General features: G+C 39.4%; 1 protein-coding gene across 5 annotated transcripts in view; it reads right to left on the bottom strand.

Moving 5' to 3' along the window:
• Positions 1-7,274: 7,274 nt before the first annotated feature.
• Positions 7,275-26,805, bottom strand: part of stard13a (StAR related lipid transfer domain containing 13a) — an 80,627-nt gene continuing 61,096 nt past the window's right edge. For all 5 annotated transcript variants that reach the window (XM_084729803.1, XM_084729800.1, XM_084729801.1 and 2 more), the window contains 12 exons: positions 25,406-25,487; positions 22,058-22,121; positions 19,442-20,751; positions 18,138-18,308; positions 16,563-16,722; positions 15,353-15,551; positions 14,806-15,019; positions 13,649-13,763; positions 11,894-12,145; positions 10,947-11,164; positions 9,600-9,776; positions 7,275-9,510 (listed from right to left, as the gene is read on the bottom strand). In XM_084729803.1, coding sequence (XP_084585929.1) covers positions 9,393-9,510; positions 9,600-9,776; positions 10,947-11,164; positions 11,894-12,145; positions 13,649-13,763; positions 14,806-15,019; positions 15,353-15,551; positions 16,563-16,722; positions 18,138-18,308; positions 19,442-20,751; positions 22,058-22,121; positions 25,406-25,487 — 3,080 coding nt within the window. In that variant the 3' untranslated portion in view covers positions 7,275-9,392. The remainder of the gene's footprint in view (positions 9,511-9,599; positions 9,777-10,946; positions 11,165-11,893; positions 12,146-13,648; positions 13,764-14,805; positions 15,020-15,352; positions 15,552-16,562; positions 16,723-18,137; positions 18,309-19,441; positions 20,752-22,057; positions 22,122-25,405; positions 25,488-26,805) is intronic.

The following is a 26,805-nucleotide window of genomic DNA, read 5'->3' as shown; positions in this document are numbered from 1 at the left end:
TTCAACAGCAATGTCTCTTTCCAGAAATCATGACCCAGTTACTCAAGATTATCCACAGACCTTGTTTTGAGCAGTTTTCGTGTAGGAATTATTTTCCTACTACCAAATTACACCCACCAACCGGATCACTGGGCAAAAGGAAGCTGGCATCTACTCATGGATGAGAGGCTTTTGACAGTGTGGGATGTAAACTTTGTAAAGGTTTTGTTGTTTTAGTTTATTGTGTTAGTTTCGGCTGGAGGTTACCGGTTTAGTCTTTGTTTTTTAGGTAGTTTAGGGGGAGATGCTGCGTCTTTGGCCCAGCATCCTCCCTCCTTTTTTCATCTTGGCCACGGTCTCCAGCCTTGTTCTCCCTTGGTTTATGTTTGTGTTTTGTTGAAAACTTTGAGTTAATTTATAAAGATAAAGCTTATGGGTTGACTCCTCCACATCCTGCTCCTTTGAGCCTTAATTTACTTTTACCTTACCTTATCTTTTTGTATGGAGGACCTAACATTACCCAAAATAAATATCAAAAACATTAGAGTAATGATGATAGTGCAATATTTTAAAATTTTAATAGAACCTGTTTGTCAGTTGCCTGATGAGAAAAATACTGGACCTCAAATTCAAAAGGATTTCTGTGTCACAGACTAATTTAATCACCGTGTCAACCCTTTCCCTAAACTGGAGAATCAGTACTTGACTTTAAACTTAAAACTGTCATGACATGGTCTCATTTGCTCACTAAAGTAATATGCAGTTAAAACAACCACTGGCAAATTTACATTTGCATCCATGCAGGAAAATAACTGAAACTAATCAAAGACCGTAACAAGAGTCTGTCATGCAAGTTTATACCATTTCATCACTCATATACGGCTGTTAAAGTGAGCCAAAAATATAAAACGGCAAAAACAACGTAAGATGATGCATGGTGTATAATTACGCTAACAGCAGCATTACAGGTATTATTTTAACAAAGGGACGATGACGAAACATTTGGAAACCAATTTTAAGTGAATAATACTAAACAAAGTTCAAAGAAAGAAACAAGAAAGAAACAAGTTCTGCCCGTTAAGGGCTGGGCAACATGCCTTATAAATAATCTTTCTTTAAAGTAAGATACTGTGAGTGCTGGGCAATCAAATCAAAATCAAATATCACAATTTGTACCAAATACCTTGATGTCAACTTTGAGACAATGTTGAGGTATTAAAAATATTAACACATTGACATTTTTGGTTATGTTACACAAATCAATATATTTTCATAACTGCCATTACCACCTATCCACTGGAAAGAGACACTGCTGTTTGTCAATTTTTTATTTTTTGACCTTGCATCTGATACAGTTATCCTGAATACAGGAGCACCTCAGCAATGTTTGCTTTCACCAGTTTTGTTTTCTTTATACAATAACGAAAAGCAAATTATGAATTCAACATGCCAGTTGTAAGAATGTGATGTTAATTGATCTATGCAGACAGGGGACATCAGTCTCCATATCTTATTATACTAGTGATCTGACTAAATGGTGTGAAGACAGCGCCTTTTTTATTAATGAAAGTAAGACTAAGGAGCTGGTTACTGCAACTCAGCACACCACCTGTCACTGTTTTCCACCTGTTGTGATTAATGAGCAGCCTGTTGAGGGCGGTGGAGAAGTTTAACTGTTTAGGAACATTTTTTTTTTTATTGCACTTTAAGTTTTACAGTGAACACAGAATATATTTTTTTAGAAAGCAATGCAGCACGCGTATCTAATCAGAAAATTGAAGTCGTACAATATAAGCAAGAACATTTTAGTGACTGTCTTTCTGTCTTACTAAATGCAATAACTTTGCTAAACTTATAAACATGATTCAGACTGGAGCCATGCCCGTTACTGTTGTCTGCACTGTGCATGTTCTGTTATTACTGTGTTTATTGTAATTTAACGTGTGAAACCAAAGGCAAATTTCCACAATAAAGATCATTATTATTTTTATTATTACTATTATTACCATAAATGAAGTGACAAATATCTTCTTTTGCAGCATTGAACACATCCCTCACTTATTTTTATAATTGACTGTGCATAGTTTTGGCCATAGCATACCAATACCAGGGCACACGCTCAAGGAAACTATACACACAACTGCCAACATGGTCTCATCAATAATTCATTCACTGGATAATTTATTCATTAATGACCTTATCATGATTGTCTGGAAGAAGACAGTGGATTAACCAGTCTCAGAGGAGATACATCTGCTTCCCCCCACCTTCCTCTCCCTCTTCCCTGCTCAGCTTCCATAATGTGAACGCGATGAAGATAAAGAGGAACAACGTTAAACAACATCCACAGCCCATCACCAGAAACATCAGCTGAGTTTTTCAGATTAGTGTGAATGATGCTGGCGTCTTTAATGATTGGAGATAAGAGATGTTTTCTAATCCTGTTATTCTGTTCTCTTACATAAATGAGGCTGGGTTAAAGATTAGCCAGCTCTCCTACATAATAAAATTTTATTTTATCTGTGATGGAGGAGAGAACATATGGAAAATAAATTTAAAGGAAAAACAAAAACTGATTAGGTTTGTGATATCTTAAGTGATTTTTATCCACATTTTAAGACAGTAGACTTAGAAGCATACTATAAAACGCAGATGGCAAGAAACTTTGTTTAAACCAAAACATTTTTTATCTGATGATTCAAGTTTTATTTTTGAACTGTACATACATGTTATGGCTGAAACAATTACTGTCATCACTGATTAATCTGATTATTATTTTCTTGAATAACTGATTAGTTGTTTAGTCTATAACATGTATAAAAAAAAGGTGACAACTGTCACTGTTACCCAAAACCCAAGGTGATGTCCTCAAATGTCTTGTTTTGTCCACAACCCAAAGATATTCAGTCTATTGTCATGAATAAAAAATATTGTCAATTGAAGAAACCAGAAAATATTCACAATTAAGAAGCTAAAATCTGAGAATTCTGACGTCTCTTTCTCAAAAAGATAATCAATTATCAAAATTGCTGCTGATTAATTTAATAGTTGACAAATAATCAGTTAACCATTGCAGTTAATGCATGTACAAGCATAAACACAAGTAACTAAAATAACATGAAAAAAAAAAGGAAAAATGATTATGATATTGTACTTTTATGTTGCAGAGCTAATGCATGTACAAACATACTATACAGATATACAAATAACTAAGAAAACATTTTAAAAACTACAGAAAAGGCAATAAAAATAGAGGAAACGACCAACATTTTTTTTTAAATTTGGTGAGTGAGGCCTGTGCTGTATTGCAATGAAACTACAAGTACAATTTTGATATACTTATACTTTACTTAAGTATTTCCATTATATGCTACTTTCTAATACTTTCATACATTTTATATGATATAATACAGTATTATACTACTAGTCTACCAAGTATAAAGTGTCTAACATTGGCTCCACATTGACAGACTGCACCATTAAAATGTATTTCTCAGTGAATAAACATAACATTATTAATTAATATTATTTATCAATTTTAGATCAGGTTAAAAGGAGTCATTCTGCGTAATGAGTAGTCTAATCTTACTTTCAATACTTTAAGTACTTTTACTTAACAATTTCAATTAAGGTATTTTACTTGTAATAGAGTAGTTTTGCACTATGTTAGATTTGATTAAATTATTAGTTGTTTCGTCTATTAAAAAAAAAAAAAAAAAAGTCCATGTTCAAAGTATTTCTACTTAAGTAAAACATCTGACTACTTCTTCCGCCACTGGGCCCACGCAGCAATTTGTCATACTCATAAATTAATTAATGAAAACAAAAACATCATACACATATTTTTAGATTCAGCGTGACTTACACTTACCAATGACATCAATGTCCGTCGTCCATTGCGAGTAAACATCCCAAAAATCCGCTCAGAAATCAGAGAAAAAAAGACGCTCCCCGGGAACCCAGAACTTGCCTGAGAATCGTGTTATTTTGAGATTTTTTTCAGTATTAAAGTACTCCAGTGATAGTTGTCTGTACATTCAAGGGTACACTGCAAACAGGAACCCTTAATAGATAATTCGGCATACTTTTGAAGACGCTAATTTGGCGAAATGTGTCCAAATATAGACTAAAAAAAACAAGACAGGTGTAACCCACAGCTAACCAACTAGCTAACTGTCTCCATGGCAACATTAGGCTCTTCTGTTTACATCCCGCGAAAAACCCATGATTATCACCCAAATAGAAGTAAAAGAGCTAACTTTTTCTCGTTGAATTTAGCTAAGTATCAAATTTTCTTAGACATTACTAAGGCTTATAATCCCATTGCCATAGTTCTTGTATTCCTTCTCTTTTTATTAACATACTTGCCCAATATTTTAGACAAACGTGGTTGTTTTGGGACACTTGGACAAAGACACAACTATTTAAAACTGCTGTAAAGATGTCCAGAACAGGTGTGGTAGCTGGACATGCACTACCTGTTTTCTCCAGTGGAGGTCGCCCTCAAAACCTTGTGCAGGGTCACCCTGTGTGCAAGAATATTGATGATCCCTCTGTATTTAATCTCAGCATATTGAGTGCCTGCACTGTCACATCACATTACACTTTCTTTTGCATGGTCCATGTCTCCATGATTTCAGCATCTGCTTAGACCCCTGTGCCTGTGACTCTAAATGAAGTGGATTCAGTTGGGAAAGTCACTGCTTGATTCACCTTGTCAGTATTTTTTTTTTTTCATAGTGTAATTTGCAACATGATGTTCCTCATCTGTCAGAGCCCATGAAGTGGTGCAGCTAAGGTAACACCCACAGTGCAGAGGATCATTGACATTCAGGAGCTGTAACAGTGTGCCCTACTTTCTAGATAAAATCACTGACATGTTAAATGAGGTAGAAGTTAATGAAGCAATGTTTCACTCATTTCTGTGTTGTTACAAAGCTCGGCTTACAGGGAGAGGCTGGGGAGAGTGTTCAAACGCCTTCATCGCCCTCTGTGAGAGTCCCCGTCTAACACGGCTAAGTAGGTAAATGTGATTGAGTATTGATTCGAGCTGTGCAGGTTTAGTTTCCTGCATCCATCCCCTTTGAAAGAAGGACACAGTGAGGATGTCCTCAGGGAGAACCCCCCCCCCCCCCCCTTCTGACGCTTTGATGACTCTTCATTCACTCAGTCATCTAAAAACATTTTCCATGGCACACTTTCCAGATTCATTCATGACCTTCAGACTGCAGCAGGCCAACAGCACCACTCAATGGACACAAGGGCACATAACAAGGACAATAATATGTGTGACATGCATGTGACTGTGATTTTCATGCCTTCCACTATTAAAACAATTTTATATCGGATAAGGGAGCCACACTTTTCACTCTCTAACCAGAAGCAAGTGAGAGGTTAAGGGTGCAACTATAAATGAAGATGTTTACACATAAAAGTTTATAAAATTAGGTGATTTGTGATTAAATTCATTTTGTGCTATAATTAAGCAGCTAATCAAAACAGTCTGAACATTTAATTCCAAACAAGAACCAGAAAACATAAATGTTTAATAAAATATCTGCCCATTTTAAAGCCGCAAATTTCTAAGCGATTAATCCGAGGGAATATCTATCTATTTTTACCAATAGCCTATCAAAGTAACAATAATTAACTAACAGTATAATTTAAAAAATTACCCCAACAAAATATATATCACCAGTTACAAGTCCACATTTATTATTTAATCCAATTAATTATGAGATTAGTAAAGTTCCCATGAAGTCAAAATCAATGTCTATGTGTTTTTTTTTTATCATGTATGTTTTGCACTATATGTCACCACTACACCAGTATGTGGCCCAACAATGACAAATAAATAGTTTTGTAGATATTAGCAATATTAGAAATTTTTATGGTAGAGATTGTGCCGTCTTAGCCCACTCTGTTTCTTCTAGCTCAGAAAGCCCAAATTTCTCTACAGATATAACCAACACCTCAAATTCATGTCGTAATCATCATCATCATCATCATTGATTTAGCTCAATTTTTTGTATGTTTCAATGAATGTTTGAGGGTGTTTAAAAATCAAACAACCAAAAAATAAACAAACGGTTAAAAAGTTATTTAGCTCGGCTACATGAGAAAAGTTGTGTTGGTTGCTAGGCAACAGACAAAAATTGGTGAGATTTAGTATTTTCTAAGATAAAATAGGATGAAGAAAGATAAGAGAGGATTACTAAAGTTAGTTGAGATTTGCTTCTTTAATATCAAACTGGAAACATTCCTATCATAGACTCTTAAGACAATAACTCCAGGACTCCCCGACGGACCAACATTCCCACAGGAGACAATGTTTTTGTTGAATTCTTTTATTTTCTCGTTTAGAAACAATGGTTCAGTTTTCTGTCACTCTGTCAGAAATAACCAAGCAGAAATCACCCTGGTCTCAGCTACTCAGCTAGGTTTGGAGCCTCCACCACCACAGCCGAGGGCTCACGTCAGAGTCACTCACTCACTCTTTGTCTTTTTGTCTCTCACATACACACATATTTACACACACACACACACACGCATACGCATACACACATGCCACTACTCCCCAGCAAACAGCATCCACACAGGATTTTGGTGGCACTGTAGAGATTTTGTATCATAGCAACACCATAGCAACGCTGCCTACAGCCTAAAAACAAAAACAAAAAAAAAGCCAAGGCAGGTGCCATGGCAGAGCAAGCTTTAGTCTGCTATTGCTTTAGTAGGATGGCGTGTGGAAAGTTCACATTTCAGCATATATCAATATGATAGGAAGACCCTGAAAAGCTATGATGTTTGATCTGCTGGCACAGAAAGCGTCATATATATTTACAATAACAGGCTGGACGCATATCTAAAATGCAGATACACGGGCACATCCATGCACACACACACACACACACACACACTCACACACACACACACTCACACAATTTCAAACATGCTTCCCAGAAGCAGTGAAATGGTCACATGTCTTAGACATTGTATAACATGACAGCAAAAAAAAACAAGCAAAGGTGATACCATATACATTGATATAATGACAATAATAATTTTAAAATAACATTTAGATAAGATTAACACTGAAAATAGTGACTAAATCAACAGTGATATCCAACACAATGTTTCCATAACAACACATTTTATGGACCCGATGAGTGTTTCCCCTTTCTGTGATGTAGATCCCTCATGTACTTGTGTTTTCAGTAACAATTTAAAATAAACATCACGAATAGACGGAGTTATTTACTGTTAACAACTGATATGATGTTAAAATGATATGATAATAACTTTTATGAATTATTAGTAGCCATATTATTTGTTATTATTAGTTATTTTATCATATTTGGCATAACATTACGTGATTCTTATAAACTATATATTGTATCATAGCTGATAAGAAACGATAACAATTACATTAGATTCACTGACATAGATAAATGGACAAAAACACAGTTCCTCAAAAATGAAGCCAAAACATCTTGAACACCCCCCAGTGGCTGGCTGCAGTATAGGTCATAAACCCCGCCCCCTCCGTGTAAGCAGATGGGACAGGGCACACATCAAATAAATTTTTCCCAAAGATGGTTTCTGTCCTTTTAGGTATATTTAAGTGTTAACTTTTCTGATCAGTTTGGTTTTAATTAGTTATCTGATGCTGTAAAAAGGTTGTTTTTCACATCATGACTGACAGCTCGCATAGTGGGAGGAAGAGGAGAAACTGTGTCCATCTTAATTCATGTCAGTGATTAGTACAGATCTTATTAAAATGACTTCATTACTAATATTTAGTAAACATTAAGTGTCATTTAATTGTTTTTAACTAATGTTTAATGTAATATAAATTTACCATTTATTAATGATGTTTATTAGAAACTGTTTTTTTTTTTTCCTGAACTAGTGCACTTTTCATTATGTAATGCTGACATGTACCCATATTGTACTGGTCCTGGTCATTCCTGTTGACAGGGAGCACTGAGATTTATGCATTTTTAGCTTTAAAAGGCTCTATTATAATTAAGTGCATTATAAATGTGTATAAATGATAAGTTTACATCTTTTTTTATATGGGTAAAAAAGCTGACCCAGATTGCATTAGTTTATAGATTAACAAATTCATTAAAACCTGTGGCTATTACATAATAATTCATAAGAAGACTGTGATAAAAACAGATCAGGGCTGAATCTTTTTTATCTGGTCTATAATCAGATCTTCCGTCAATAATACATCTGAGAGGACATTTGTTTCGATCAAATAATTACACCTACAGATCATGTGACATTATAAAGACAGTCAGATTGGATAGATTTAGCAAATTAATCAATACAAATACAATTATTATACTTTAATCATGAGTAACCTTTCTGGGTTTTTTTTCAGGTAGATGCTCTATTACAATAACTATTAAAGTGATATCAAATTATGTTGCTGCAAAGTACTTAATGTGAACTATAATAAAATATACTTTTTTTTTTAATTTGTGGGCACAACTGGAAAAAAGCGTAATCTAGAAAATCTAGAAATCTGAACTTCCTTGCTAAACGTCTCTCAACTGCCAGTCCATGCTCACAGTCACAGCCAATTAGAGCACAGTGGTTGTAGCCAGTCACAACACAGTAGGGCGAGAATAGGCCAAACAGTCTGAATCACTGAATAGCTGGTTACATCAGATAGCGAATGTGAGCTAATGCTGGCTTATTATCTAGATAACCTACTGTACATCCATCGTTAGCTAGATAATTAGTTAGTGTTTTACTCTGTAGCAAAATTTGAGCTACAAGCTAGCTGGTCAGTTACATCACAAAGTTAACATTAGCAAGACACTGACTAACTAGCTAGCTGATCGTCATCAATCGTTAGCTGGCTAAATAGCTAGCATTTTCAGATAACTTAAGATGCAATCATATGTTGCTTTTTCAGGTCTCCCAGAAACACCTTGCTTTTCTTTTCAACACAGACGAGCCAAGCACATACCACATCTAAGAACAGGAAACAGGAACAGAGAAAGTTGACCGAGGTACCAGGTTTACTCATCTGGGCTAGGAAGGGTCAACTGTATGAAACATCAAAGGCTATTCAAACAATATCAAATTAGTTGTGTCAAATTTTGGAGAATGTGTTTGGAAAATCATAATTTATGAGATAAATAATTAGTGATGCGTTGTTTTAAAGACGCCCTATGCAGAATGACAGGATTACGTAACAGAAACACTCATCCCTTCCCTTCTGTGTGTGTTTGAATGACTGTAACTCAGTACAGTATGGTACAGTAAAGCTCAGCGTGGTTCAGCAGCCAGAAAAGACACCGAATCTGCCTGGATGATTCCCGTCCTGGGTCGCTGGTTCTCAGGACCAGCTGCTCCGGAAGTGTCACTCAAGACAAAGCTTTGATTCCTGGGGTTCAGATCTTGGCCTCAGTGCTCGTCTGATCCAGTGAGTGAAAAGAGGAGCGGATCATCTGGGCTTCGTTAACACACAGGTGACCGAAAGCCTTGTTGTACCATTCTGGTGACCTCCCCCTGTAACGAAGAATAGCAAATAATGCACTTTAATAACTGCACTGTTGGTTCAAGCCTCGACTGTGAGAACACTTGAAGTCCGCCCACACCTGAGGTCCACTCTGGAGATGTGCGTGAGCCTGGTCCTCCCAGTGCCACAGGGCTCGAGGAGGTATTGTGACTCCAGCACCACCCCCCTCACCGCTCCCATGCGTGGGCTGTCTTCGTGTTCGACGGACACACACACCAGCGCGCAGGAGCCTTTACACAGGTCTGTGCGCCACGACCTGAGGAGGCGGAGAGACAAAGAAGAGAAAAGCAGTGAGTTTGGTCAGGCATTTAGTGTGGGGATGTGAGTTATTTTCCTTTATTTGGACTGCAACTAATAATTATTTTCATCATTGGTTAATCCAGTGGTATTCAAACTGGGGTACTTGGACCAGCAGGGGTCTTTGAGTGGGTTGCAGAAGAGAAGTAGGAATAGAATATTTCAATGTTTATCACATTTTGTGGAAGTATAAACAATGAGGGAAGAAAAAGGGTTTTGATTAATTGTAATTTATAGCGACCTAGTTTGGTCATTGATTTACTATAAGGACGTTATCAGTTCCCAACCTAAAAATTACGGACATAATCAGAAAGGATTCCTTAAGACAAAATCCTGTCAAATTGAGCGACCGTGATGTGAGGGTCCTGGGCATGAAAAAGTTTGGGAACCCCTGGACAAATTCTTAGATTATTCTCTTGATTAACTGATCAGCTGTCAGTCTATCAAACATCAGAAAACAATGAAAAATGCAGAGAGCACAAGTTGATGTCATCAGGTATCTTGTTCTGTCTGACAAACAATCCCAAACCAGGGAACATTATATTTATCATCATGCGAGACCAAGAAAAACAGCAAATTGTTATGTTTGTTGTTTTTGCTTGAAACGATTGATTGACTCAGAATAGTTGCCAGTTAATTGTCTCTAAATCACGTCATTGCTGCAGCTCTACTTTTTCAGAATCACAATCAGAAATCAGAATTACTTTAGTGGGGAAATTGGGTCACGTTATAGCTGCTCCCATCCAAGAATAGAAATATAATCATCGAGAAATTATAAGAAATATAGGAAATATAAGTAAGAAGCCTGTAAAAATGTGCATTATACTACAATAATAATAATACAATAATAAGTGTTTTAAAATGCAAAAACATTAAAAATAAGTTATAAATAATTATAAATATAATGGACAGTATAAATGCACAATTGAAAAATTATTTTACTATTAGATCATCATTCCTCAGTTGCGTTAAAGTATCATTATTTTTCAATAATGATCTGCTCACTGTACATATCCTCTTATGTAAAGCATCAGCTAATGGTACCTGAAAAGCTACGTACCGTTCAATAATGAATAATTCTTTAGAAATCACACAAAACACGCACAGATCTAAACTGATTAATCCTGACCTTAGTACCACGTAGTCACAGCTGGGTTGAGGTGCCATGTTGCGGCAGGAGTACTGGTACACGTCCGTCTGTTTATCCAGAGTCTCCAGAACCTTCTCCTGGTGTAGTGCAGTCTGCCACAGGGGGCGCTCTCTCAGCAGCCGATGCAGCACCTCAGTGGGAGTGGCCGACACCTCAACGGACACTCGCCACCGCCTTAGTGGGTTCCCATCTCCAACCTTACACACAAACACATCAGGACAGAAGAGCTTTATACTATCTGATCATACAGCATTTAAATGTGCACAGTTTCATCCTATGGCTGTGAAATGGTTTAAAGATTATTTTATAGATTATAGATTTTAGATGCAGATGGCCATGAATCTGATTTTCTTGAGATAACTTAAGGTGCCCCCAGGGATCCATTTTAGGGGACCTTTTTTGTTTTCTATTTTCATAAATGATTTGTGTAAGGACATTCAAACTAAAATACATTTATAGGCTGATGACGCTGTCATTTACATAAATACTTCCTCCATAGTACAGGTGGTGCAAAAATGTCAGACTGCATTTCACTCATTACAAATTGATCTGTTGAGTTTAAAATTGGTTTTAAAAGTTCAGAGAAGAGCTCCCTCACAGTTGCTAGATGATTTTAGCATTTTCACGTCCAAAAATGCTAAAATCGAAAATGTACAGCTCCTACCTTGGCCAAGTCCCTCTTGTAAACGTAACTAAAGGTAAAATAAATAAAGTACTGGGGTTTCAATGTGCAGAGTTAAATAAAACAGACTTTAATTTCCTTGTTTTTTGGGTGACTTAACCTCAAGAGATAAACAGACAAGTAGTTGAATAACTTAGTTCTTGTGTAATACATTTATAGAGGCGCTGATATATATGACTCTGATATTCCCTTTCCTGCACCTGCCATAGTCCAAAAATATTCCAGAAATTCAAAGACAACACACCTTTTTAAATGCCAGTTCTGTGTGGTCAGTAGTTGAGCGGGACACCCAGCCTTTGCTCTTGTCTTTGGCCTCTTCCAGCAGGTTCTGGACCAGCCTTTCTAGATGTGCATGGTAGGATCCTTCCTCATCCTCCTCTTCCTCATCCACATCTACTTCCTCCTCGTGAGCCTTGCACAGCTCGTCCAGCGGGGGCACCATCAGCTCAGCCTCCATGTAGGAGTTGCGAGACTGGGTCACCATCTCCTCTGGGATCTGGGGAAGAGACGGAGGACGTGCGCCACATCACATCAGCTCAGGCCTAAATAACTGACATATCTGAAGCAGAAAGTAGATCTCGATAACTAAAAGAAAGTGCAGTTTGACAGGCTGCTCCATTTGCTACAGCAATAGTCTGTGAGATAAGAGATATTTACGAACACATCATACCGGCTCCTGCAAAGTATATTTTGGTACAAAAGTGGAGCATTTTAATTTCCTGTGTCCAGTGCCTTTCAGATATTGTCATCCTAAGAAAAGCTTTCGACTCCAACACTGGTCACACTCATGTTTTGGAAGAATTACACTAATGCTCTGTGGGTTAAGAAGATTCAACCATTCCTGCTTTTAATAACGAGGACACAAAAAGCCCACCCAAACACAAACACTCTCTGGGAGCACTGCCACAAAATTTGGTTTGTTAAGTTTGCTTCATTGTTTTTGGGATATCTACAATTATGTAGGACACCACAGGATGCTTGTAATATTACATTGTCATTTCGTTACTTAAATGTGGTCATAAAACATTTCTTACATGTTTGGATTTTATTCTTTTATTATCTTGTGAAATAGAGCAAACATAATTAATCAGTAAGGCTGTGTTGCACCAAGAAGGATTCATTTTCCAAACTATTAAATCATGTCACATTAGAACTTCTCTGCTGAGCTATATCATCACCGGTTTTCTATATATGCGCTCACGCCTTCACCTTTACCTGCAGAAGACCGTTTGTGGTCAAAACACTTGTCCATCATGTCCATGTAGAATAAAAGAACTGGAAACTATAACCACCAGTGTGCAGGTACTTTTTAAAGCCTTGGTGCAGATTATTGCTACCAAGCACCTGCAAAGAATTGATGATTGCCTTTACTGTAAAACTATTAAAGATACTCATGTCACATCACACCTGTAACCAAATGTAAAGCTAATGGCCACCTCAATATTGCAGTTGCAGTTAATACAGGGACTATTATACAACAATAAATCAAATGTACTCCTATTTCCTGATGTTACCAGCTCATTGTACCCCATAAAGCTTTCTTCCTCCTGAAAAAACATATTTTTCTTGCTCTTATGAAGACTCTTTGAACTACATCAAACTCAAAATTTCATGGTTTAAAAGCTGGTTTCTCTTAGTTCCTGAAAAGGTTTTCACTGACAGCAGCAGCACTCTGTACACACTGACAGACTCAAGGTAATGATGATACACAGTTTTAGAAATGAGCTCATTACACACAATTATACTGTTGCCTCGGATAATAACAACTCAGCATGGAAACATCACTCTGCTTTATATAGCCCGTTATTTTCGTCTGTTAATTTTATATATAAAGACGTGGTTATGCATTATTTCTCAGTCAGCACAGTGAATGGGACAACATCAGTCAGTAATTTATAATTTTTCGCTCTTCGCTCTCTGTAAACAACCATAAAAGAAGCAGTCAATCCATCACATAAGGGTAATATAGAGGCAATCAAAACCTGCTGTAAATCCTGACCTGAAAGAGACGCTGGCACTCAGTGATCATGTGCGCCAGGCCCTGGGTGGCGGCCAGGTTCTCATTCAGGTCCTTCTGATCGGGGCGGCCCGTGGTGTACTTCCTCTGGATCGACCTTGAGCAACAGAGATCATACAGAATATGAATAATGTGAGCATTTACATGTGCAAGGCTTTATGCAAACTGGCTGATATGTTTAGCAATGAACAATATATCAAAATAACATGGGAGAACCATGATTTCACTGACTGATACAGCTTCCAGTTTTTAACCAGTGCAGTGCAATGCATTTTAGCTTGAAGATTTTTCATACAATTAATTTCAAATTTCTGCATTTTCAGCAATGCTGCAGCATTCCCACTGCACTGTCTGTAGAAAAATACATTTTCTAGTCAAAATTCATTTTTGCAAGAGACAAACACATGGACTCTGACCATGTGTTTCCATATTTCACTCAAAGAAATTTCACACATTTGTGTAACATCTCTCACTCAAGTGTATTACTATTTCTGTTATGCAATATATGCCATCCCTACGTCCCATGTGCAATATTTCTGCTTGTTTATATCACTCCCGTTCTTTAAATATTTCCTCTTGTTTATATTGTTACTATTTATATATTTCCTCCTGTTTATAATTCCTGTCTACTTATTCTTTATTTGTGTTTTCTTTTATTGATGCTCTTTCTATTTTGGTATTCCCTTTGCTGCGGTGAAACTGCAAATTTCAATGTTGTGGAACTAATAAAGGAATATCTTATCCTGTCTTAACACAACACTGTTTATGCAGATGATTTTGCAAGTGGTGCAATAACAGAAACAAGCTAGGCTAGGTAGCTTTCGTTTTCCCAGTCGAAGTTACTTAGCCTAGTTGGTTAGCTTATTCTCTCACAGTAGAATGTAAAGTAAATTTACCCCACAGTGGGGCCTCCCGAATATTGCAGGTCATAAAGATGACAGATGTCTTACAGCTGCTATTGATATGTTTTAAAATAACAATGATCAAATGGTTGGTGTCACAGGCTCAACACAGTTGTTCATAATAACAACATACTTTGGTCACCGATCGAAGCCAGTTCCTTGTATGTGTGAACCTACTTTGCAATTAACCCGATTCTTATCTTTGCATCAGTGTGTTCATCAGTTTTGTGTACGCACCTTGGCGACAGCGTCTCGTTCTTCAGTATGCTGAGGTGGAAGAGCGAAGGTCCCAGACAAACAGCCAGGTTCATCGGCGTCATCTGGTTCTCCTCCACCAAGGAAGTGACGTCACGCAGGAAGTAGAGCAACGTCTGCAGAACCTCCCTGTTTTCGTCTGGCATCAACAAAATGGCCGCCCTGACGGCCTGTAGCCTCTGCTCTTTAGGGACATCTTAAGGCAAATGAAAAGGAAAAGTGAGGATGGATCAAAAAATAGGTCATAGTTACCAACATTCAATCTTAGATATCGGACCTTATCGGAGCTGCATAACTGAGCTTTTAACTTTGCTAATTTAAAATGTAAATACATATGTCACTTTTACAGGTCTCCCATGCAATATCTTTTAATCATCCTCAAAACTTTCAGCTTATGATCTTGATATTAACTGGTTGGCTGTACCGCTCGACATTCAGATGATCTCATTTTAAACGGTCACATCCTCCGAGGGAGACGACTTCAGTTGTGAAAACATGTTGCAGCAGTCGTAACTCCGAGGAGACTTACACTGGTAAATGTGCAGGAACGTTTCCCCCAGCTTGCTCGTTAGCAGCGGCTCTGGTAAGTCTCTGAAGAACTGTTTGACCATGTCGGCCACGTCGTACGCCGATTGGTCTTCGTAGCTCACAGAGTCCGGACACAGCTCACACTGCTGCCTCAGAGCCTGAATACGAGACTTCACGCCGGACTTACGGAACAATCCCACCTGAGACAGCAAGGAGAGAAGAGTCACATGAAATAAGGATTCTAAAAGGGTTCTTCATGAAAGGCTGGTTCTAACCACAACTATTTGGCTCTGAATAACTCTTTATTGAAGACAGGGCTCATCAATGGTTCTTTGCAAGACTGAAGGTTCCACAAAGAACCCTTTTCATCCAAAAAAATGTTTTTGAAAGAAAGATTTCTTAATGATTGTTGAAATCCTTGAAGACCTTTTTAATCAAGGGTTTGTCAAGTGGAACAAAAACAAAACCTGGTGAGTTCTAGAGAAAACCTTTGTCATAAAAAACACAGTAGAACCTTCTAGCTGGGTTCTAGATAAAACCTTTATAATACAAAGAGGTTCTCAGTAGAACCCACTGAGTGTGTTCTAGATAATATCTTCATAATATAAAAAAAGTTTTAGGTAGAACCCCCTGGGTGTGTTCTAGATAATACCTTTGGGGGGAAAAGTACTCAGTAGAACACCCTGGGAAGGTTCTAGATAAAATCCTTGTAATATAAAAAGGTTCTTGGTAGAACCCTCTGGGTGAGAGCCAAACAAAACCTCCAGAATATAAAAGGGTTCTCCATAGAATGCCCTGGGTGGTTTCTTGTTTGCAAACAGAAGGTGGAAAGATTATTTATAGAACCTCCAGAGAGGGTTGTAGGTAGAACCATTGCATCATAGAAAGGTTCTCTGTAGAACCTCTCATAAGAGGTCATGTGGTAAAACTTTCAAAAATGGTTCTATGTATAACTAGGAAGAACTCTCTCAAAGGGATCCAAGTGGAACCTTTATAAAAGGTTTTACCAGGAACCAACAAGGGTTCGCCAATGAAGCAAATGAACCCGTTATGATTCTAGTTTCTGCCTATATTTCTAAGAGTGTAGGGAAAGACAAAAAAAGAAATGAGGAACATATTTTCTTTGTAATTTTAAATGTAAAACAACAACATTTAACTCTGTAGTGGGAGGAAATGCACAGACTGATTGAGTCTTGTAAAAGCTGTCTAACCTGGTCCAGACAGTGTGTTCGGAGGTGGCTGAGGGCCTGCTGTAAACACAGAGGGAGCGGAAACCCACAGCGCTGGACATGAATGATGAGGGGAACACCAAACACACTCTTCTCTTTGTAGTCTGGCACCTTCATGCGCTTCATAAACTTGGGCACAGACCTGCGAGCGATAGACAGAAAACAATTAGGGAAGTGTGTGTGAGTTAAGAGCGGCCTATGCTTTCATTATCTCTCTCTCTCCGTGTAGATGCTGGTCAACAGAATTTCCCTCTTGGGGACAATAAAAGTGAACAGGACTGATTGTTAATAACAAGGATGTGTTTGTTTGCAGGTTGTGGAGACTGTTGGCTTGTGGAGTGTGGCTGAGAATCAAAGGCAGTTTTTGAGCAACACTGGCACCTTTACTGACCTAATAATGAACAAACGCATTGTAACAACCAGTATCAGTGCGGTAGATGAAGTTATGGTTCTTAAAACTTGTCTGAAGGTGTTGATTGTGCATATCGTCCTTCTGTTTCAGCTCTGATGTAGAGAGGTTGAAAGACGCTGTCACACACAGAGCATATCTTCATCAGCTGGCAATAATAAAGCATTAAAAACACGATAGAAATTTTGTTAAAGGGATAGTTTGGATTATTTGAAGTGGGGTTGTATGAGGCACAGTCGGTGTGCTACCTGCAGTAGATGGAGGATGGAGAAGCAGAGAGGAGTACCAGCACAGAGGCTGAGCAATGTACTGCTGTGGACAGGGTCAGCGACGAAAGGTACTTTAGCCACATAAGAAAGGTCTGTCTACAAAAAAATCAATACAAGTTCACATGTACACTGCATTTAGAATAGTTTAAACAGTTAAACTTCCCATCAGACAGCCTTTTCTAGCAGGAAACTCCCTTTATATACGCCAAATATTGCTCTCTCTAAACCAGCCAAACTCCATAGGCAGAATCAGCAGAACATATTTGCTGGACTGTCGCTGTCTTGATTTGTTTGTTGAGTTATTGTGTGACTTCTCTGAAGTCTGTCTGAACTATCCTTTTAAAACACTTAAGTCACATAATAACACACAAAAAAACTAACAGTTTGAGGCAGCAGTAGACCAGCAACTCCCATGTTCTGCAAGGTAAAATGGCTGATTTTGCCTGTGGAGTTTGGTTGGTTTGGTGAGAACAATGTTTGGCTTGTATAACAGCAGTTTCCCATCAGAAAAGGCTGACAGCAAAGTAAAGAGGTGAAAACATGATTAATATAGTGTACACCTAAACTGATACTGACTTTTATGGACCTTTTTAAGTGGCTAAAATACTTTTTGTTGCCGACCACAGCAGTACATTGTTTAGTTTAAAATAATCCTATCACTTTTTTTATATAGAAATGAACAAAAGTGAGACACATCTAAACCAGAGATTTAAAAAAAAGTTTCAGAGACTCTCCATGTCTGACATCACATCTTCTGCATCCCCTGAATTCTGAATTAATGCATGAAATATGAGCTAAGAGCCACATTGTAGAGACGAGGGAAATATACGTATGAAGAAATGACACAATCTGCATGTCTGTGGCAGCATGTACACCCACCATGTCCAGCCATGTTTATTAGACATCGAGTATTTCTCCATGATGGCAGTGAGGCGGAGCAAAGAGAACTTCTGCAGCAGGCTGAGCTGGCCTGCTGATTGGCTGCTGATCTGCAGTGAAGACACCGGTTGGTTGAGATGATCAGAGGTTCTGAAACTGGGCCATCGTAGACTGGAAATGAGGAGAAAATATGAGTAAAGAATGAGAGACACAGACTTATTCAGTCAATGTAGAGGCTTTATCAGGTCAATTTAAAGGAGAAATATGTAATATATTCACTGTACTAAATCATAAAATTACCATATGTGATGAGAGATTAAGGAAACATGCAAAGTTGAAATACTGGCTTCTCTGACAACAACACTACAGCCAGCATGTTCTCCTTTATAATGCACATTCCAGCGCAGAATATCAGTTTTTGTTTTGGCCACACTGGGCAACTCCCTCCAATAATTTTTTTTAACAGCGTGTGTCTCATTATCATTATTTTGGTCTGTATAAACTGGCTTACACATGGAAACTTTCACAGAACTTTAGTTGGTTGAAACATAGGTGAAACTAAGTTCCAGTTGAGTTACATGGTGTAAAACCGGCTGCAACACACTTGAAACTTCTCTGAAACTCAGCAGCAACAGTTGCAAAACTCTCAACTTTGTGAAAGTAGTTTCATGCAACAGCCAATCAAAAAACTGATAACGTGTCAAATGATGACATCAAATAAACCACATTCCAAACATTTCACCAATTTTAATTGAAGTGAATTGGTATCATATAGCAAGAAACTGATACCAAATAAGATACAAAGATGAACACGTAGTTACAATGACACTTCCCACTTGACATAATCTAGCAAGAAAGCAATTATTGGTAAAATAAATCAATAAATAAATAAATACCTTACATTGTGTTTCATGAGACTTTGATTATTTTTGAATTGTTTCATGCAACGGTAAAGTTGCATAGAAATTATGCTTCATGCAATTTGCAACCACCGACAAGTTGCATTAAAGTCTGACCTTGTAAAAGCTTTACATGTAACATGTGAGGCCATAACATTGTACTCAAACACAGCGACTGGTGAGATGTGGGAATGTGGAAAAATCCCAAACTTACCAAAAATTACCCAAACTGTTCATTGTAAACATCCATCATAGTTTATAAACCAACTTCCTGGTTCACTTTTGACCTTTTGCAACACAGCTTGTGTTATCATAACTAATAAAAATGAGGCGCAAAACTACAAAAACAAGATCCAAGGTGAAATAAACCCAAATGGTCGTTTAAATGCCTAAGCAGCTACTCACCGTGGTCGTGTCAGTGAGGCCCCGACTCCGGAGTCCCGTCTCTCCCGACTGGTCCCGGTTGAATCAGTGTCGTTCAAGGAGACCCCATCTCTCTCGCCTTCACTGGGGGTGGTCCTGCCCTCCCCCTCTTCTTCCCCATCCCCTGTCTCATCCTCAGGCAGCACACTGCGGCTCCAGTGGTCCACTATTTGTTGCAAACCGCTGACGTGCTGGATGATGTCGTCCAGGTGAGGGAAGAGATTGTCCTCTTTCTCTAAGTCCAGCAGGTCTCCTGTGCTGGCGTAGAGGTGGGAACCCGGCACGTTGTCGTAAACACTCACCCTGCTGCCCCGGGGAGCTCCGGGACAAGGGGGCTTGGACAGAGGTTTAGCTGTCCAGGGCTCACCCAGGCCATTGCTGGGTGGGGAAGTTTGTGTCTTGGGGCCGCTGTTCCTGTCATCGGGGGAAGGTGCCAGGCTCTCTATGGACAGAGCTTTTGGAAAGGTGCCTGGTTTATGGTCTTTGGGGATGTGAACGAGGAGGTTTTCATATGAGTGAAACTGGTTTCTGCCAAACTGGCTGTGTCCTTCAGTCCTCTTACCCTGAGAAGGCAGCTCCATGTCCTCCAGATACCTGCTGCTCCTCTTGCTGGCAGTGCGGGGTTTTGAACATGCGGGCTCCTTCACACTAGTAGGTGCCACCGTCTCCCTGGTGGGACTCACACTCACCTTGGGTTGGTCTTTACAATCATTGGTAGGAGAGACAGAAGAACTGTTACCATCAGTTTCGTAGTTGTGTTTAGCGCCGTGTTCTAATTGGCTGATGGGGGTACACTGGAGCATCTGCAGTGCCTGAGGCTCCTCCCCCTGTAATACTGGCCCACTGATAACCAGTGGTGGCCTGCGATTTGAGCTTTTCCGCCTTGTTGACGGCCCCCACGTGCGCATCATTTCCATGCGACGCAGAAACTCTTTGGCTTTACTCCGCCCCCCATGGCGGCTGCTCTTGATCGGCAGGGAGTTGTAATGCGGAAGTTCCCTGGGCGGCTGGTAGGAGGCGGAGAGAGACGCCATAGATATGGAGTCAGGCATGGCAGAGGCGGAGTCCTCGCTGTGCAGTGAGGAGATCTCTGTAATCTCCTGCTCGCTCAGGTCAGTCAGCACGCTCTCGCTGCTCACTGTGCTGTGCAGACCCTCCCCCTGACCTGTTGGGCTGCTCTCATTCGTGCTGTCCAACAGAAAGTCTTGTAGGCGAGACCAGCGTCGGCTACTCCACTCGAAGGTCCACCTTTTACTGATGGCCAATGGGTCATCTTCATCAGAGTCATCACCCTGGGGATGAATGAAGGCGACACTGGGTGGTAGTAACTAGATTCCCTTTAGGTTGTGTTCACACATACAATTCCAATCATGACTGCTTTATTTACTTTTAGTCCAATCAGGATTTACAACATAATACAGAAATTATTCTCAGTCTCAGTCTGTACACATTGCCATCTAATAATATTAGAAATCACTGCATCAATTTCCATAATTATGCAGATAATACCCTGCTATGTGTCTCTGGCACGTCAAATGATTGCAGTTCTATCAATGACTTGATTGCATCTCTGACTTAAGTCTTATGACTAAATACTCAAGACAAAACTGAGATTCAAGTCTCACACTAGACACCAGGAAACACATCAAAAATAATTGATATAATTGATTCTGATCAACATTTTAGAAACATGACAAAATGGGCACACAAGTCCACTTAAGTCAGACTCAGGTTTCTCTGTCTCTCCAGCTCATAAAGAGCTCACACAGTTCTATCTGTACATGAGCATTAATTGACACTGCAGCTGGATTTCATCTAAGCAATCTGTTATTGAACTAGATAACTCTTTTTTTTGCCATTTTCCCAGTTGGACAAGTGAGTTGCCAGATTTACTTGCCAAACACTGCATTTTACTTGCCCCTGTGTTGAACCCTTGGGTAAATCAAATTCATCATCCCATATATTAAAATCTACAAGACTACATACAGACATTGCAATAGAAAGACAGAAACAGTGGGGGGGGGAAATCTTAAATTCATATACAGAAACTGGGTTTCAACACTCCTCTGAAGGAGGGCGTGGTCTCTATTGTTCAAACATTCAGACCTGAAACTTGTGGTATGGAGCGAGTGTGCAGGGGATACTTTTCCTCTTTTCTAACTTACAACTATTTTGGATATTACTGCTATATCAGATATATTTGTGATGTATTTTATATATTTTACTAATTATTGTGTCTGTACCACCAATTGGGGTACAGATTGAGGTTTTCATTGTGTACTTCCTTAATTGTTGACTGTTTTGAAATACCATAACCACACCTGTCATCAGAGAGCCATATATATGGTATATGGGCATGTTGAGTACCTGGGATTTAAATCAGTTTGTGGTTTGGAGACAGCTTCTGTCCTCACTGAGATGGTTTGAATCTCATCTGCCATAAATCAACTGGACCAAATGCGAAAGTACGAGAGTCAAATGTGAAATCACCTCTGAGGAAGGTAGCCTCACAATTGCAGAAGACTAGATGACTACACAAAATTCATCAGCAAAAAAAAAAACAACAAACAGCAACAAACAACTGAAAAATTGTCTTACTTTCTTCTTGGGGTGGCTGACATCCAGTTTCATGGAGGCACATTTGTTCAGAGTATTTAGACGTCTGCAACACACACATTAACACACTTTCAGTGAAACGTGCAGGAGCTGGTACGTTACTGTGTGAATCTTTCCTGCTGCACTGAAACACTCACTCACTTTCACTCTCTCATCTCTCATTCCTGACTTCCACTGTCTTCCTTTCCCTCCCTCCCCACTTCATTTTCCTCTTTGATCTTCTGTTCTGACTCTGTCTATCCCTTTCTCCTCTTATTCCTCTCCTCTCCTTCTCTGGCATCACTCTCCACTGGGACTAATACTCACCCTCAAACGCAACCAGCTCCTCCCCTCCAACCCCCCCTTCCTCCCTTCATCTGTCACCCCTCCCCACCCCCCCCTTTCCACTTCTATACTCTGTGGATGTGCTGGGGGCAACCTCCTCTGCACCCATCCATCCCACCCACTTTCTTCTGCAGTTCAGAGGTTGTGAACAGTGGCTGGTTAGAGGGGTGGTGTCTGTGCTGGTGCCTTTCAAGATGGGCTCATTATAAAAACATGTTTTGGGGCTCGTGACTTCTGTCATTTCAGCTTCTAATAGCACAGTGGGAAATCCGCCTTTGTTTGCTGTTTATTTTCCCTGTCCTGTCATGCAAACAGGCAGACAATGGATTGCTTGTTGCTACATATAAACCAGAAAAATACCAATAGGAAGCAGCAAGCTGTTATATCAACTGCTCAAAGTAAACATCCAAAAATATACAGAGGGAGCTGTAGTCTCCACACCCTGTATTTCAGATGCTGGATGGTGCAAACAATTCATCCTGGTTGAAGGCACATAAATTCATACAGATGTAGATTTCTGTATTTCCTACTGTGATTAGGATTAGGGCTGAACTATAAAGTAAAAAATGCAACATGATTAATGGGAATTATTATTATTGCATTATAATTTACATTTTTATTGGAAAAAAAAACATAAAAATTGTGATGTTGTGATATTTGTTGGAGCCTGTACCAAACAAACATTTTTCTGTCATCTTGAGAGCAAGATTTTTAGGCCAGGGCTTCTCTGCAGCACTGCAATACTTCATTATAATGCTGTTTTCTCACATGCTTTTCCTCTTTCAAAAAATTATGTTCTGCACTTTGCCACATTGCAATGTCGATAATATTGCAATATAATTGTGCAGCCTTAGAATGGATGCATTTAACTTAACCTAGCCATCTAATAAACCATGAAAAGAAGATAGTGCTGCTTCTTTGAGCAGCACCTTTGATTGGTCAACACCACTCAAACATTCACTCTGAAATTTCAATAAATAAATTGCACTCAGCTGTCTTGCTTTTTTCTTCCTTGAGCTTAAAATATTTCCTCACAGCTGACATGATGACAGCTCTGCTGACAGATCTCACTTATGTTCTAGCTACTGTTCGCTTGACACATCTCTCTTTGCGGTATGTCACTCAAAATTTAATTAAGCATTTATGTGATAATTTAGACTAATGAATAGTATCCAAATATACTTTTTATTTCCTCTAATATTCGATCCAGTTATTTTGGGCAATATTGGACCTGGTAAATTGTTTAACTGATCAAAAATTAAAACTGAACCTTTTTCTACAGTGTTTCCCAGTGTCTTAATGCCTTCATCAGACCATACACAAAGAGAGTTTCACTCTAGACCAGGGGGGAAATCTGGATCAGAGTATAGGGCTGTCAGTGATGATGTAGTGTTGTCCAAGACCTCTATTTTTCAAGTTAGCCTCCAAAACTTTGAGAGTACTTTGTAGAAGAACATGACCCATAACAACTGAACTGATCCACTTCCTGGAAGTGTATAATGCATTTTTCAGAGGTATATCTGTTTCAAGTAACGCAACTAAGGTATAAACCTGGCACAGGTATGTATGTTGGATGCTTCCTTGGCTAAGAGCTGATCTGCCTGCTCCCGTCGTTGGAGAGTTTTCTCAGCTCAGTGAGACAGCTGGGGGAGCGACAGTGGGAAGCGGTCATGATTACAGTGGTGAGCTGGTGAGCAAATCAGCTTTTCTATTATGGGACAGTCAACCCCCCCAAAAAACAATGATGTCATTGTCCATCTTGATGTTTCACTGTGGACACTGTAATATGCCAATTTGGTAGACATCGCCCAACCCAATTCCCTACACTGTATTTTCTTGTAAGCATGAATATATAATTTAAAATTACAGTTCTAGGGAAAAAACATTATGTAGCGAGCAATGCATCAACAACAGAGTGTTCATTATGAGTGTGTTTTATGGCTCCTGAGACGGTTCTCAGAGGGTCTGAAGTGTATTCTCTCACAATATAGCTGTTAGGAATCACTAATGCTATAATTACCAGACCCTCCTCTACCACAGGCATTGGAGAATTGAAGAGGTGGGGGAGAACAGAGGAGATAGAAAAAAAAGATAAGAGGGGGCAAGTATGCTGGTGCAAGCTGGGAAAACTTCACTCATAAGAGAAGAAAAGGAGATGTGAAACAGAGAGATCACAGAGGTGTGCAAAGGGACTTAAAATACACACTCTCAAAGCCATCTGGTGAAATATACTGGCATCTCCTTCACTGCTTCCTTGTTACCCTCAGCTCCCCCCCTGTTTCGCCCCCTGAGGGTCTCTACTCTTTGAATGGGAGATCAGAGCGTGGTAGAAGGGAGGGGAGGTGACCAGATCAAAGACTGGGTGTCTGAGCGCAAGACAGGGATGGGGACTTCATTAAGGGTCGGGGTCAGACATCTAATGATTAGCAGTTAGCACCAGACCGTAGGGACAAGTCAGACCACAGAACCAGGAGGGGGGAGGGAGAGAAAAGGAATCTGTGATTATACTGGAGAGAGTGAGTCTACATCCACACTACTACATTTTCATTTTAAATGAGAAATATGTTATATATTTACCGTAATAAATCCTAAAATGTCCATGGTATGTCATCAGTGTTAGTGTAGCTACTATGTTAGCTGCTAGCTTTGCTTAGCCTGCTGTTGGACAATGAAAATACAATGATGGAAATGACAGAAAAAAATGTCATTGCCAGTGTTTTAATAAAAATAGCATAAAATAACAAAACATCTTAGGATTATGTGAAGAACAGTCATGTTTCCCTGCCTCATCATTTATGTCCCCTTTGCTAATTGACTGCTTCCTGTTAACACTGACATTCTTGTGCTCAGTGTAGAGAGTAGTCATGTGATATGCATTTTTAGTGTGGATGTAGTTTATTCCTGAAACAGTGTCAAAACATGTGTCTGGACAGTGATCATTTTTATTTTAAAGTGCTGTTTTAAAAGAAAAACGTAGCGGTGTGGATATAGCCTGAGCTTCCTTACCGACATAGAGGCTCGACCAGATCCCGGTCCAAAAAGTCGTGGTCCCTTTTCACCGAGGATATATCAATTGGAAACTGGGAATCTGTCAGAGAGGGTCAGAGAGTTAATGACTGACAGGAGACAGCAGGTTTCTCTGCTGTTAATGAAGTGTGTGAAGTGTGGCACAACTGCTGCCACCACCTGTCATCTGCATCTGAACTTTACAGAACACACACACACACGTTTTCAAACCCCAAAATAACTCGAATTCCCCACAATGCCAACGCCAGAATGACTCAAGTCTTTTATTTTGGTGATCCTCTGTGTGTGGTGGCAGACTGCAGGCATCATGGGAGCAGCCACAGAGTCCCAGAGGCCAGCGGCATCCATAACCCGACATTACTGGAGCGCACAGCAGTTCTCAGAGAAGCGCAGCCTGTGTGTGTGTGTGTGTGTGTGTGTGTGTGTGTGTGTGTGTGTGTGTGTGTGTGTGTGTGTATGACTTAGCCTACTTTCAGGGACACATTTCAGACTAAAGACCCTGCACAAACCCACCTTAAATTATGATATTCTCAAAGTCTGAGTTAAGGTTTCCTTAAAATTAAATCGGTTGCATTAAACACCCTTAGGTCTTCTCCTTAAAGGGAAACATTGGCACTTTACAACCTTGTGGCCATGTGGATGTCCAGTCATTGTTGATGTTAAATGTAATCACTTGAAGCAATAAATTCTCAATTGTGTGCAATATTGGCCGAGAATACTGAGTTTTCCAGCTCACAGAGCCATGCATCATGCCTACATGTACCAGAATGCATTGCGAGCAAGCTTGTGACTCTCATGCCTATGTTGCTATGTTATCACCACCCTAGCTTATAGCTATTACTTAGGCAAAACATAGTGTTTGGTGACAAAATACTCATCTAGAACAACCCTGACTATTCAAAAGTGTAGCCTGAAGCTCTTCCTTAACACCAATCACATCACTGTGACATCACTGGATGCAGGAAGAACAGATTTAGCAGCAGAACTTACACACTGAGGAATTTATTGTTTTGACTGACTACATTTATCATTAACACTGACTGGACAGACTGGACATCCACATGGAAAGTTTCTCCTTTAAGGTTTTTTTTGGGCCATTGGTTAAGGTTAGAATTAGGTTACGACAAGGGTTAGTCTGAGTCTCCAGGAACTGAATGCAAGTCTGTGTAATGTCCCCAGAAGTGGCCTACGACAACATTTGTGTGTGTGTGTGTGTGTGTGTGTGTGTGTGTGGATGTGTGTGTGTGTGTGTGTGTGTGTGTGTGTGTGTGTGTGTGTGTGTGTGTGTGTGTGTGTGTGTGTGTGTGTGTGTGTGTGTATGTGCAGCTAAAGCAGGACTGCTGGATTTTAAGAGCTACTTCTTAGATTACTGGGGCCAT

Source organism: Lutjanus erythropterus, chromosome 11, assembly GCF_056507025.1.
Source record: "Lutjanus erythropterus isolate fLutEry1 chromosome 11, fLutEry1.hap2, whole genome shotgun sequence".
Lineage (NCBI taxonomy): Eukaryota > Metazoa > Chordata > Actinopteri > Lutjaniformes > Lutjanidae > Lutjanus > Lutjanus erythropterus.
Note: the sequence above shows the minus strand (reverse complement) of the source record. Positions and strands in the feature narration are given on the sequence as shown.